Below are 15190 nucleotides of genomic sequence, written 5' to 3'. Positions count from 1 at the left end.
CAAAATATTTTGAAATAATTAGCTTAGGGTCAATTATCAGGATTAACTAATGATAGAAGATATTGAGGTAGGATAAGAAGGTGGAGACAAATGCATACACTGGGCAAAAACTGTCTTGGAATTGTTATGAAATAAGCCTCAAGGATTCCCAGAGTTTAGATTAGGAGTTTCCAACAAGTGGTTCATAATGCCACCCCCAGAGGTAGAATCCCCCATCAATAAAGCAGAGATAAAGGAACAGCAACAAATCCAAATTCCCCAGAGATTACTTCAGGTTCCATGGTAACTGTCTTCCATTGGTAAGAGAAGACATGTACAGGAAGAAAAGACATTATTTGCTTTATGTACTCTTCATTTAAAATGTTACAAAGGGTCAGTGAGATGGCTCAGTGGGCAAAGGTGCTCGATGCCAGCCTAAAGAGCATGCTTCCTGGAACCTACAGGGTGGAAGGAGAGAACAGACTCAGGCAAATTGTCTTCTCACCTCCACACATCACGCTGCCCCAAATACATTAATAATGTTTTGAAAATTAAAATGCTATGTATAAGTATAGCAACTGATTCGCGATGAATCAATTTGAAAAAAAAATTGTGGACAGGTAGTTTTTTGATAGCTGCTTATCTAGCTGTTGCTGGGGCATATTATTTTTAAGGTGCATGATTTTGTTTGAGCTGCATTTGTTTAACCCTGTGATGCTGTGATCTTTTGCCTGTCTAAAACACCTGATGATCTAATAAAGAGCAGAACAGCCAATAACGAGGCAGGAGCAAGGGTAGGTGGGGCTGGCAGGCAGAGAGGATAAGTAGAAGGAGAAAGCTGGAGAAGAGCAAGAGAACAAGGGGAGAGGGACATCAGGAACCAGCCACCCAGCCATCCAGCTACCGAATAAGACTGAAAATAAGATACACAGAAGAAAGAAAAGGAAAAAGCCCAGAGGAAACAGGTAGTGAAATAATTTAAGAAAAGCTGGCTGAAAACAAGCCGAGCTAAGACCGGACGGTTATAAGTAAGAATACGCTTCCATGTGATTTATTTGGGAGCTGGGTGGCACCCCCCAACCCCCGCGCCAATAAAACAGCCAACCACAGGCTGTGATAGAAAGGAGAGGGAATGAGGTCAATAAGGGTGGTCTACAGCTCAGCTAACAATCTTCTGGCCATGTTGCTGGTAGTTTAAGGAAACACATCTGGTATGTGTAGAACTTAAGAGGAAATGTAATTTCATTTCAGATACAAAAAACAGCATGAATGCTCTTTGGGAAATTTTGGTTAAAATAGGAAAAAAATTCCACATGGCTAAAGATATAGCTACTTTCTTTAACAAAAATGCAACCGCAGGTATCTCAGCTTCCCTATTTTAAAACAGAGGACACACACTAAACTTTTATATATAATGGTTTCCCTCAGAGCTTTGCTTTATCGGGAAGAAATGCTTGGGCCCCACAGATACACTGTTACCCATGATGCTCTGACTTTTCCATAATGAAGCAGTGACATGTATACAGTAGAAGTGAGAGCTCAAATTTTGGTTTCTACTCAGGCTGGTGGCATGGAGGCTAATAATCTCTCTTGATATAAATAATTTGCATTGGTATGGATTTTAAGGCCAATTTTGTTATATGTATATATATTTCTGATCTTGATTAAGGTATTGTGATTGTGTAGTTCATGTAAGAATGTAATGTATAATTAGGAAATATAGGTTAATGATTCCACCGTCTGCCCAGGCAGGAAGAGCTGAACCAAGGACATGATCTCAGCTACTTTGTTCCCGACCCCGTGTGGGCACAAATCAAACGTCGGGGCCCAGAAATGCTTTAAAGCCAGAGTTTGCACTGGCGGCACAGCCCAGTTTTAAAATGGCACGTCTTTTTTCTGCCGCTATTGCTGAAACAGTAAATCTCTCTACAGCACGTGCTAGCAAACAGCAAAAAGCTGTGTTTAACTCTATATTTGTGTCTAGAATTCATTTTTAAGCCCTCTCAGGTTTTATGTGGAGTTCATTACCACGCTGGGCACCACTTGTAAAAGGAATGGCGGGCTATGTTCCAGCCTGGATCCCGGCTAGCTTACCCCTGAAATAACCACATCAAATTGTATTTATTTAAACATTGCCTGGCCTATTAGTTCTAGCCTCTTATTGGCTAATTCTCACATCTTGATTAACCCATTTTTAATAATCTGTGTAGCACCACAAGGTGGTGGTTTACCGGGAAAGATCTTAACCTACATCCATCTCGGGTGGGAGAATCATGGCGTCTGCCTGACTCTGCATTCTTCCTCTCAGAATTCTGTTCTGTCTACTCCACCCACCTAAGGGCTGGCCTATCAAAAGGCCAAGGCAGTTTCTTTATTAACCAATGAAAGTAACACATAGACAGATGACCCTCCTACTCCACTCTCCCAGTGACTGACAATCTCTAACTCCCAATCAGGTACATGGCATGAGTGAGAGAACTGGGACCATACAGGGTTGTGTATGGTTAGACTGATGGTAAGGTTGGGGAGGGGAATGCATTTTCAACCTATGATAGGTTTACTGGGATACAACTACCTTGGAAACCAAGGAATATCTATATATCAGATATCAGCAGATACCTGGTACGATCATGGGTGTTTTAAATCATTTTCTATATTTTCTGATATTTTCCAAATATGTCATATTGAACATATGGTTGTATTCTGGAAATGATGGAAAAAAATACTTGGAGTTGCAGTAAAATCCGTTTCCTTTCTTCCCTTTTCTAACATCAATTAGCTAGAGAAAGAAAAGCAGGCAAATTACTATAATGATTTTTCAGTGCTTATGTTATGAAGAGCAATTTAACTTTCTTAGCAATGGATGGATTTTCTGCCATCCTAGAACTTGATGCAATAAAAATGCCTTACTGATCTTAAAAATGCTTATAACAATAACAACAAAAACTTAATGCCAGTACTGTAAAGACCCAAGTTAGAAATATCATACCTGTTAGAAAGTCCAGGTCTGTAATGTGTGAGGTCTGCTTCTGAAGAGTGAGTGGTTTTCAATTTTTTATGTGCTGAACTAAATAATTTAGACTGGACACAAACTCTAGGCGATATGTTTACCTTGTTGGCTGGCTGAATGATAGAGTTTGTTCCTTCTGTAGAGGGGTGCTGTAGATCACTAAAACATATGTCTACAGGAGGAAAGTTTTGAAATTCCCCACCTATTATCTGGTTTGTGCTTTTCTTTCTGACCAAAGTCCTGGATTTATTACCGAAATCAGTCAGGACAAGGGTCGTACTTCCAAATACAGTTTTCCTGTTGATCTTCACTTCTTTATGTGTATTCTCAAAGTTATTACAAGGGTACTTCACTAAGTTGCTAAAGTCAACAGAATTCTCTCCATTCTTGAGCACCGAATCTGGAAAAAAGAGATAAGGAATTCTGCAGTATTCCTAGAAATACAATATACTGACTATTTGAAATAGAGCTGATTTAAACTTTTAGTTCATCACACTAAGCAAATATGCACAACCATGTTGCCAAGCTCACTTGAACAAGTTATAGCAGATTATCTTCTGCTTAGGTAATATATTATCAACAACCGATGGAAACCAAAAAATGGAGTTAGCAAAGATTTGTATTTGCTTTTGTATGTTTAAATATCCAACGATTATTCATCTATCAGTTTTGTTAATATTAGTTGAAGTAATAAGCATTGGTAATTAAGAATGATGTCCCATAGGGCTTCAGTTCTGCAGCTAGAGATTAATGTATAGGCAGGAATATTTATATGGTTGACAGGACCAAATGAAGTTTACTTATGATTAGTAAAGAAGAATTATAGACACTTGATGTTGATGAGAATGTTTCAACAAATATCCTAGACTTTTAGAATCAACATCATGAATGATCTATATTGTACTTAAGATACACATCTTCATATTAACAAGAAATAGTTGATGAGACATATAAAGGCGTTTCAGAATGTAGAAAACTAAGACTGGTTTCCCAGCTTCTCTCTTGGGTGACTGATACTGAAGGAGGTGCAGTCCCTCCTGAGACTTAGCAAAGCTGTCTGAGGGGAGATGCCTGCCTCACAGGCCCAGGGAACAAAACACAATACAGCCGCTACCACAATGCAGGGGTCCTGAAGTCAAGAACGAACTTTCTCATCTCTAATTGGAGAAAGAAATAACACTTTGGGAACACAATGGGAGCCGCATCAGCGAGATGGCTCTTAATCACAGGTTTCCTCGGAGGTTTTACATTCTCTGAACGCTCGAGATTGGGAGTTCTAAAGAGTTATTTTGAAGGATTTCAATGAAATCAGTACAATTGTCTGGGTAAAGATTTTAATAACAAGGGGTAGGAAGGAGAAAGAAGGGGAAAAATTCAGCATTTTTCAATTCCACCTGCAAAGATATTCTTACAGAATTCCTCCCTTTCAATTTATGAAACACTTGGACTGAATAACAAACTGGAAAGTTGCTGAAATCTGCATAAAACAAAGCTTTATTGAATAATTCATTAGAAACAGTAGAGAACAGATGTGATCATCTCAGTGCTTGAGATACAAAGGCACATACTGTTTTAGGAAAAGCATCTTTTCCCTCCCTGTCTTTTTTTTTTTTTTTTTTTTTAATATTTTCCACAGACAATGAGCTCAGTTTACATAAAAAAGGCTGGCAATTCCCCTAACCATCTGAGGAAGAAAGCACTATAGTTGGTTGTGGAATTAAAGGTGGAGCAAAACATATACCTGACTATACGATAAATGCTCTTAAACACCTTATAAACTCAGACTCAAATGTCACTCTTACCAACAGGCCTTGCGGTCAAGCAAGCATCACAGGACTGAGCGGAGGGTTTGTTTATGAGGGTGCAGACTGCACAGGACCACTCCTCTTCGCATTTCCGAGCCACTGAATCCATCAGGCAATCATTTCTCCTGGAAGTCCAGCTGGTTACAGCTTTGTTGGTTGGCAGTTTGCTGTAAGATAATTATTTAAATCAATCATTTATACTCTTAATGATTTATTATACATTCTGGAGTTTGTAGAAACTATTGTAGAAACACTAATACCCCAATTCCGTTTATTATTATTTAGAAGTCATTAGCGATAGATGTGAAAACTGTATCCTAAGCCCTACTGAATACTGCTAAATTCAGAAATAAACCTTTTATAGAGAATAAAAGTACTGCGTTAAAAAACAAATAAACCAAAAGCATTTGCTCTAACCAGCAGGAAGTATTTTGCAAATATTTTAAATACTACTTTCCAAAAGCAAATATTATTTATTCAATTAAGTCAGAAAAAGAAAAGGTTACATTAAAAATAGAACACTGAAAAAATGAAATAGAGGAGAGACACTTGAAAGAGAGCAAGGAGCCGGGCGGTGGTGTGGCGCACGTCTTTAATCCCAGCACTTGGGAGGCAGAGGCAGGCGGATCTCTGTGAGTTCGAGACCAGCCTGGTCTACAAGAGCTAGTTCCAGGACAGGCTCCAAAACCACAGAGAAACCCTGTCTCGAAAAACAAAAAAACAAAAAAAAAAAAAAAAAAAAAGGAAAGAAAGAAAGAGAGCAAGGAGAAGAATACATGAGGGCTAGGAGGTAGAAAAGGGAAGGGAGAAATGACATAATTAGATCATAATCCCAAAAACAACAACGCAAAATATAATTACACTAAAATCTCAAAAACAAAAACGAAAAATGAAAAAAGAGGAAATGAGAAAACTTTACGTGACTTCATGTTTCCAGAAAAGAAAATTCTAGAAATTCTAGATTTTTTAATAGTATTTGCTAAGCAATAAATTGATTGCTTAATCCATAATGCTGAAAAAAAAATGTGTTAGTTCTCACAAAGCCTTTTTACATCTACTAAATCATCCCTCTTAGATTTGTAGTTATTAGGTTAAGAAACAAACAGCCAAAATGAGCCTGAGTTTTAGTGATGAATGTAAATCACCATCTCTGCCTGGAATCTACTGGCCATTACTGACAAGAAAGCGCCCTTCTAAAGCTTTAGCACAGTTCCTGTCCTGGGTCCCCTGCAGTTAAGCAGAGCCATGGCAGTGCCCTGATCTCAAGAATAGCTCTTTCAGAAAAGCCTACGCAGCTTCATTTCCTTCAGAGTACAGGTTCTCTGACTCTCAAAAGTAGCCTTGACTTTTTTAAAGTCTTGCTCCTTATACACAAACACACTAGCCCTTGCATCCAGGCTTGATTGCTAAGATGATGAATAGCACAAGGAAACCTGAAAGGAAGACACATCTCATTACAATTCCTTTATCTTTACCTTGACTTCTAACACTTAGCATCTCATATGCGTATGGAATGCTAAACCTTCAGAATTTGTTCCTCTGACCTAACTCCTGGTCATGACTTACTCTGAAAGGCAGAAGGCTGCATTTATTCCTAGTGGAACACAATTTAAGGGACCTTAAGATTCTCAGTGTGCCTCAAAGCCTGAATTATTGCCATCTTCCCCTTTTGTAATCATGACAGGATGTACACAGTTTCACCTAGAGGCTTTTGGATCCCTCTTTGCTGATGTTGTTCTTCCATTTCTTAGTCACCCAGTAATAAATTTTCCCCAGTCATTGCATGGCTACGCAGCAAGAGTTCACCCTTAACGTGCTGTAGTAGGCTGAAGAAGGGCCCTCCGAAGACACCAGGCCATATCAGGGAACTGAATATGTTGGTTTCTAAGGAGTCTTTGCAGGTGAAACTCAGGATACTGACCTAGGAAGAACTGTCCTTAGGAGAGGGGTTAAGGCAGACTTCATACATAGAGAAAAGAGAAGATACTGTTACAGCACAGGCAAAGACAACATACAAGCATTTGTCAAGGGGTGCTGGCAGTCACTAGAGGCTCAGGGAAGCAAGGGGTGGATCATCCCCTAGGACCTCCCAAAGGAACAGAACACATCTCTGTCAGCACTTCATTTTGGTCTGATGAAATTATTCAAAATTTTGGCATCCGAACTTGAGTGGATAAATTTCTCCTGCTTTTATCCTGAAAGTGTGGTAATTTGTTAGAAAACCCAAATGACAGCGGTGCACATAAAATCCACGCATAGTTCCCTAGTCTGTAACTCCCCTACTTTGGTTCATACGGGTATTAGCACTTTCTCAACATAACTAGACAAAACTCTAGACTCCATCTGAACACATCCTTACATCTTACACCCAGTCCATCAGCAAAGTCTAAGCTTGATGCTCTGCAGCTTGGTATGTCCCCCTGACAGCAGAAGGCGGAGAAGGCAGGGGATAGACGCATCAAGACGAATTGCCTGCTGGAGGCACCCTGACAGCACTAGCAATCTGGGTCAACCTGTCCTTCCAGTCCTCAGGCTCTGGTTCCTACAGCTTTTCAGTTAAGCCTACAAACTATCCCAATAGTCATTTGACCATATGATCCCTTTAGCCTATATTTTATCATGGCAACTGCAATCAAACTCTCTTCCCCAAAGAAGCTCATCATATCAAGACTAAGTCACCATAGGGTTTCTTCATGTCTTCCAAATGCCCTCAAGTTGTTCCACGCTCCTGGCAGGTGAGGCCCACAGGAAGAACTTGCTTGTAAATTGCACTAAATTCTCAGTAACCTGCAGCCAATTACAAGCACTTTCTATCCTACATGGTTAGAACTGTGGATATATCCAAAACACCCAAGACCGGTGTGGTGAGTCTCCAAATAAGCTAGACATTTCCTCCCCGTCTCCCCCACATTCTGATTCCCTTCTAGGACATTCTAGAATTCCTACTTCCATCCACACTAAGCTTAGGAATATGACCTTGTCCTCACTTATAAGTGGCTATTGGTTGTAAAATAATGGATAACCATGCTACAATTCATACACCCAGAGAAGGTAAATAACAAGGAGAACCCAAGAGGGAAGTGCTTGGATCTCCCTGAGAAGGGAAAACAGAATAGATTTCGAGGGTAGACTGGGAGCAGGTGGGGATGGGAACAGGGGGATCAGGTGGGGGCGATGGAGGGGGAGAACATTGGAGAAAGGGGCATTTTAGAATGAGCTAGTAACCCAGTACGATGGAAACTCCCAGAAATCTATGAGGGTGACCCTAGCAAAGACTCCCAGCAATAGGGAATACAGAGCTTAAACTCCTCTAACTTGGCCAGACTTCCAGTGGAGGGATTGTGCCAGTAACCTGACCTACAATTTGTACTACCTACAAGATGTCCTAGGGTAAAGGTGGCACAGAAATCGTGGAGATGGCCAATCAATGACTGGTCCAATCTGAGACCCATGCAACAAAATAAGCCCATTCTTGACACTGCTGGGTCACCAGAACCCAGAGGCTGATACCCCAGAGACTTAGGATAGAAAACAACATGACTGGAGAGAAAAAAGTCAATGTAATGATGCCCAATGATACTTTGCTATACTCCAGTTATCACCAGAGAGGCTTCATCCAGCAACTGGTGAAACAGATGTAAAGAACCTCAGCCAAATATAGGCAGAACTTGGGGAATCCTGTTGAAGAGAGGAAAGGATTGTAGAAGGCAGAGGGCTCAAGGACACCACAAGAAGCCCTACAGAATCAACTACCCTGGGCTCCTAGGGGCTAACAGAGACTGAACTGATAACCAGGGAGGCAGCATGACTGACCTAGGCACGCAGCATATTTGTTACAACTGTAAAGTTTGATCTTGTAGAACTCCTAGCAGTGTGAGCAGGGGCTGTCTCTGATTCTTTGCTGGCTTTTGAGAGCCTATTCCTCATACTGAGGTGTTGCGGGAGCTCCTTCAGCTCCTTCAGCCCATAGCTGCTGAGATACCAGCCTATTGGGGCGTGGTCTCTCTCTCTTTAAAAAAGCTGCCTCTGCCTCCTTCAGCAAATCCTACTGGCATGGTGTACATATTTTAATTTACCAAATTCCATAAAGTGGAACACATCCATCTGCCAGATTTCATTCATTTGAGTACCCTTTGGGTTACTCCCTGCAGGCAACGGTGTTTGATTATAGAAAGAACAAGTAGGACATCTCTTTATAATATCCTTAGCTTGTATCTCAGCAGCTATTGGCTGAAGAGGCGGAAGGAGCCCCCCGCAACACCGGGTTGCCTTATGCAGCCTATGAGGGGAGGTGCCCAGTCTTACTACAACTCGAGGTGCCATCCATGGGAGGCCTGCCCTTTTCTAAACAGAAATTGAGAAGGTGCAGACGGGGGAATTACACCGCCCACAATATTTCTAATACAGCCACGCCCACAAGAAAATCTAAATCCCTTTCAGGAACTCTATGAGTCTTTAAATCTCATCTCCAAGCGCTTTGGAATTGACAAATATCTTGCTTATATGATTATTATTTATTGACTACTTGCAAGAACAAAGGAAAACTATCAAACTCAAACCTGGAAGAAGCTATAGATTCTACACGAACACAGAACATTAATCCTTTATCCAACAGACAAATACAGGGAAGGTCTTCTATGAGCTAGTTATGGTGTTAAATGTATGGAGTCAAATAAATATATAAGTGTATCATGAAAAGTAAAATCAGAAACCCATACAAGAAATACAATTAGCTGTCTGAAGATATTTCCTATCTGTGACAATCAATTAGGCCGACAGAAGGGGGATATAATACTTGGGAGGCAGAGTGGGGGTTCTATAGAAATAGAACACGGGGTGGGGGGGAAGCAAGTGGATGTGGATATATTTATGAAAACAAGTCATGCCTCTATGCTCGTCACAAAGTAAAGGCTCACTCTCCTCCTTGGGTGTGGCAAAGCTCAGCAATGCTGGCTTTCTTCCTACTCCCAATCACATCATTTTGTTTGCCCCCTCTCAAAAGTAATAGGACACCAGAGCTAGGTCTCGGTTCATTTCTTTATCTATTCTCAGTGAGCTGAGCATTTTATGCTTCACCTAACATGTTGGTAACCCTCAGCCATTCCCCATCTTGTCATGTGGCCCATGAAATGGCCTTGCTGGACAGTCTACTGCCACTTCCCTCAAAATTTTTCCTCATTCTATCCGAGCTTTCCCAAAGTCAAAGCTTCTAATAGTTGGTTTTGAGTTTTTTGCATCGTTCTTCAAGTTAGAGCTATTACAATTCATATTAACTTTTAAAACAAATGATTCTGGTTCTAGTTCCAGTGTGTTGGTTCTGGCCCGACGATCATTTTCGCTCATTCCTCTGCAGTGGCTTTTCATGAGTGTTTGCAAGTTCTTTGTTCTGTGATAACTACAGTAGCCTGGCACTCCTTGACTCACATGTTTATCATTCAGAAAGATAATCTAAATCAGATATCTTACCAGAGTTGAACGTGCTGAGGGTTTTCTTTCTGACAGTGAGGACAGAAATATGTCATCCTGCTGTTCTCCCCTAAGCGACACACAATAATTTTGCAGTGGCATTGCCCACAGGTAGGGCGTTTATAAACCTTGTAGTGGTTAGAAATGGCAGATCCTCCTTTACGGCACTAAGAAAGAAAATAAATAAAATCATCATGTTATGCTCAAGACTGTTGTTATGGGGGACAAAGATATATTCAGGAAATTAAGTCATCTCTGCTAATATCAGAAATTTGTGCACAGTTCCACATAATAGTTTTTCATCAAAGTAAAAGGTATTGACAAAATTTAGTAATGTCTATCAAATAAGATTTGTATGAAATAATTGAGTCATTATGTTTTAACTTATTAGTATTCCAAACTGGTCTCGGCTTTATCCTCTTATCTAAATGATATATAAAAGTTCTATATTTTAAAATGTCTTTTATGCTTTTAAGGCTTTCTTAATTAAACATAATTACATGGTTGTAAGAAAAGGGCTAGATTAGCTTCAAATCTGATTGCTTTTAGAACAAGGAAGCTACTCACTCAGTTTCAACGGCAAAAATGTTATTTTTAGGGAATAAAATTTAACGAGAGCATTTTCTTTGTTGGCCTGATAAAGGACTTTTTTTTTTTAACTCTAAAGATTTGCTAGAAAAGAAAATAAAAACTCAAATACTATCCTCACAGAGAATATGTTCTATTTTGGTATAAGTTTCATTTCAAAAGACATTTTGATTTTTCTGCCATAGTTTTATTCTATACACATGTGTTTAAAGTACCTACAAAGAGAATATTTTCTGTTTCTACCAGGAGTATAAAAATGTAAAAATTCAGAAACATTACTGTATATGGGCCAAAACTACACAACAACATATATTAATTTAGCAAGGTACGGGAATGCCCAATTTGCTGTGGGCAAAATGGACTCTTTTCTATAGTCATTTTTCTCTGGAAGAATAAATGGGCCTAGGTCACTATAAAATTGCCATTGTTACAGAAGGTAGCCATGTATTGTAAGAGGTTCATTAACACTTTATATCAATTAATAAAGGCCATTATAATACCGTAATCATGAGCATAGTGAAAACACACATATTAAATTGTGGTGGTAAAACAGGCTTAGTTATCACCCAAAGGTAAAGCATTTTTACTGAGGTCTACGTGAACATTATACAACTTGCTAATACGTCAAGTGAGTACCTATATCATCCTTAGAATAGCTTTTATTGTACATACAGAAGTATAATCTCAAATTACAGATTTAAAAACCCTAAATACTAAATATTATCTAAATAACCTAGATTCTGCATAATCATTGGCAAAACTTGAACAAACCCAAGTCTATTTATCACGTATGAAGTCTGCCTAAATGCTTTCTGTTTATATACCCAAATATAACAAGAATTCAAGTAAAATACTAGCATAACTTAATATAAATATAACTAAATACATTCATAGTGAGGTGAGTTGAGATTGACTTCTGACCTAAAATTTTAAGGCACTAATTGCCACTCTTGCTCCCTGAATCTCTGCACTCTTACCACTAGAGGGCTACCTGTGGCCTTAACACCCTGGTAGCATCAAGAGAGAAAACTACTGGCATTAAGATGTGGTTGAAAATATTCTTTCTCACCTTATAGAAGAGAATGCTGAACTCACGGACCATCTTCACAAGGTGATGGAGCTGATCCTCTGACAACTGACACACCTTCATGGGAAAACATTTCATAATTTCTTCACAACTGTAACTTTAAAATTCATGCCCATTCTCTTTATTACTCTCTCTTACGCACTCCAATGTTGGGGATCAAAACCAGGGTCTCTACACGTTAGACAAGCCATCTCCCATGCCCTTGGTTGGTCCTTTTCTAGAAAACATCTCCTTAGAAACCTAACTGATTTTTCAAAGGCCCATTTTTGTCAAGACCCTATCTGTTCTAAGTGTGAAAAAGCATAGCCTAACTTCAAATCATAATTAACTGGTTTGCTTTAAATTTTAATTACCAATGATTTGGATTTTACCAAAACCAGCGGGAATCTATAGGCACAAAACAAATACAAACTAATGTAAAAAACAATTTACGTAACAAGCTTGCTCTACTTAGAAATAGTTGATAAAGTTAGAATTTAGTTAATAGTAACAAATCTGGGAAAGAGCCTTAAGTGCCAACTTCCTCCCTAGAAACAAACGTGGGGATGGATGCTGCCACTCCAGTCTGTTCTCTCTCAGACCCTAATTAGTTATTCACTATTCTCAGTACCACTCTTTCGACTCATTCTGTCTCCTAGAAAAATGAGAGTTCCGGTCTCTCCAGTTGGAGAACAAACAACAAAACCAAATCCATTCAGTGTCCTGGTATCCCATTCTAGAAGTCTAATGGGTTTCCCTTCAGGCCTATCTAAGCTAAATGAACGAGGGCTGGGAATTTTGTTTCTTTTACCCTCTGCTCCTTCATTCTTTAGTCCCCGCTACCTTAGTTTCATCTTTATCATTGACCAAAAGTCTTTGTCTGGTACTCGCAGCAATAAATGTGAATTCATACATGTGTTGTAGAAAATATATTTAATATGCCAGATAGAAAAAAAAATAAATGGTAAGCCTAATTCATCTGTTTATACATTCCACAAATATCTTTCTAAAGCTAGACACTGTGCTATTTCAGTATTTCAGTGAAACATCACTGCAGAGGAAACACTTGCCCTCCTCATAGGTGACATTCCAGATGGAAGAGATACTGGTTTTTTTTGTTGTTGTTGTTGTTGTTGTTCTTTAAAATAGTAAGTGTAATGAGTAAAATACCTTTGAAAGTAAAACTAGTACAAGGTATAGGGAAAATAAAATCAAAGCAAGCTAAGGACTCCTGAGGGTAGCAACTGAGATCTGCAGTTCTCACAGGAAGTCAGAGATGGCCGCAATGAGAAGATGACCCTTGAAGCCAAGACCTAAAAGATGCCTGCAGTATGTAGAGAATATGCTGCTACAGCACAGATTTCTGTTTCTCGTTGGGTCCTTAGGCATTTAAAACCAAGCTCAAAACGAATTTGACAATACTTATACTTTAACAGCTGGATGGAGACCGCTGTCAAAGAGAGCTTCGTTCTTGATGATGTTCCCGACACCAGGTAGAACTCTCTGATCCAGGACCACATCACACAGCATCCGATCTCTCTGCTTTTTCACTTCACTTTCTGCTCTTGAGAAACTGAATTTTGGCGAACACACATCCAGTTCTTCCATCATTCTTACTCTTTGTTGGCTTTCCATTGAATTTCTATGGAACAGCGTATATAACACATTAAGCATAGGTCTGCTTTGTAAGTTTAGGGTGGGCTTTGATATAAATAAATACAAGCACTTATATAAACTATGGCACATGAGTTCTTTGGATGAACAGTTGTTGGAATATATTGCTGGTTGGTTAGAGGTCACAGACACCATAAGCCTAGCAGTTTTTTTTTTTCTCTAAGCTTGGCAATGTAGAAGTCCCTCAGCAACCAGCAAAGCTTCCTTCTCTCTACCTTCCCTTATCTGGAGAATGTCCTTGAGCCTACAAGACAAACCCTATCTGAAAATTCTCTCTAAATTAGATGCTTGTCTCTAAACTAGATGCATGGTTCATCTTTAGCCTGACCCTTGGCACAGATCCCTGCTAAAAAGGTTTGCGCTAAGAAGCTCTGCTATTATAGGACCCTACTGCCACAGACTAAGCCTTGTGATAGGAGCGTGCCACTTCATGCAAATTAGGGTTTGTCCCCAGGTTCCCCAATCCTATATATTATACTCTAGAACAACTTTGATATGATTCACTGAAAATCTGTCTCCTGGAGGGCTATCTTTGTTAATGCTCATGGGATGTGTCTAAAACTTTCTGCCATCCTTTCTGGGGCTTTCCCCTCTCGACCTGGTGGCCAACACTCAAGAGGGCAAGAGAGGGCCCCCACAAACAATGACGACCCTAATAATATTTGACGCTTCCTTTACAATGACATTTTATTGATTATAAAATTTTTTGTTAAGTAACACATGTGATGTTGAAACCAAGCTACAAATACCAGCTATGCTGTTATGCAGCTAAAGTACTAAGGTCCCTTCTCAGGATCTTCCTCTATTAATCTTTATACTCTGTGCAATAATTTCAGCATCTCTGTTAGTTCTTCTCTCATCTAACAAAAAAAAAAAAGTGTAGGGGCTTGGCAAGTTCAGATGAGGAACAAAAAGCAAAAACAACTCCTTGTCCCGGTATCTCAGTTTTAGTTTCTATTAAATAGTTAAAAATTCTTTGGTTTGTTTTTTTTGTTTTGGTTTTTTTTTTTTTTATTTATTTACCTGAGTTCTACTGAAGAATCAAAGAAACAGATCAAGTCACTGGTGAGCTGTACTTGGAAAGTCGGAGAAACCCCACCTCTATTTTCACACTCACGTGGGTTAATCAGGACAGAACCATTCATCCCGAAATGAATCCTGAAACAGAGTCAGCCCATTTTTGAGTAACAGAAGCATATCACGTGTCACGTTATTTACCTTTTAAAATTATAAGCAAACTAATGCCACACAGGGTAGTTACTGTTAAAGAGGAGGAAGAAGAGATGGCTATAACGCTAAAATCACTTCCTGGAGAAACTGGAAAGCCCCAACACTTAGCCCTCGAGTCAGATAAAATTTCTTTGTTCAAACAGTTTAACATCATTCCATACTTCCTTATTCAAAAGCGTAAGTCTAAAAGAATGATTATGGCTTGTTTATACATTCTACAAAGCCACTAACATTCAGATTCCTTAGTTTAGTCACAGAGAATTGGAAGTGTATAAAACATGATCTACAGTTTAATACATGTGTCTCTTCCCCACTGTTTGAGCTAAGCATTTTATGCACACATACACAGATAGATAGATAGATAGATAGATA

The 15190-nt window shown here is 39.3% G+C and overlaps 1 protein-coding gene across 1 annotated transcript in view; it reads right to left on the bottom strand.

Moving 5' to 3' along the window:
* The window catches only part of Neil3 (nei like DNA glycosylase 3), a 46794-nt gene that overhangs the window by 6923 nt on the left and 24681 nt on the right, over positions 1-15190 (bottom strand). The window contains exons 3-8 of the mRNA XM_057752728.1: positions 14612-14746; positions 13343-13556; positions 11918-11992; positions 10261-10427; positions 4792-4961; positions 2969-3389 (exon numbers count right to left, since the gene is read on the bottom strand). Coding sequence (XP_057608711.1) covers positions 2969-3389; positions 4792-4961; positions 10261-10427; positions 11918-11992; positions 13343-13556; positions 14612-14746 — 1182 coding nt within the window. The remainder of the gene's footprint in view (positions 1-2968; positions 3390-4791; positions 4962-10260; positions 10428-11917; positions 11993-13342; positions 13557-14611; positions 14747-15190) is intronic.

The sequence above is a fragment of the Chionomys nivalis genome, chromosome 20 (assembly GCF_950005125.1).
Source record: "Chionomys nivalis chromosome 20, mChiNiv1.1, whole genome shotgun sequence".
Taxonomy (NCBI): domain Eukaryota; kingdom Metazoa; phylum Chordata; class Mammalia; order Rodentia; family Cricetidae; genus Chionomys; species Chionomys nivalis.
Note: the sequence above shows the minus strand (reverse complement) of the source record. Positions and strands in the feature narration are given on the sequence as shown.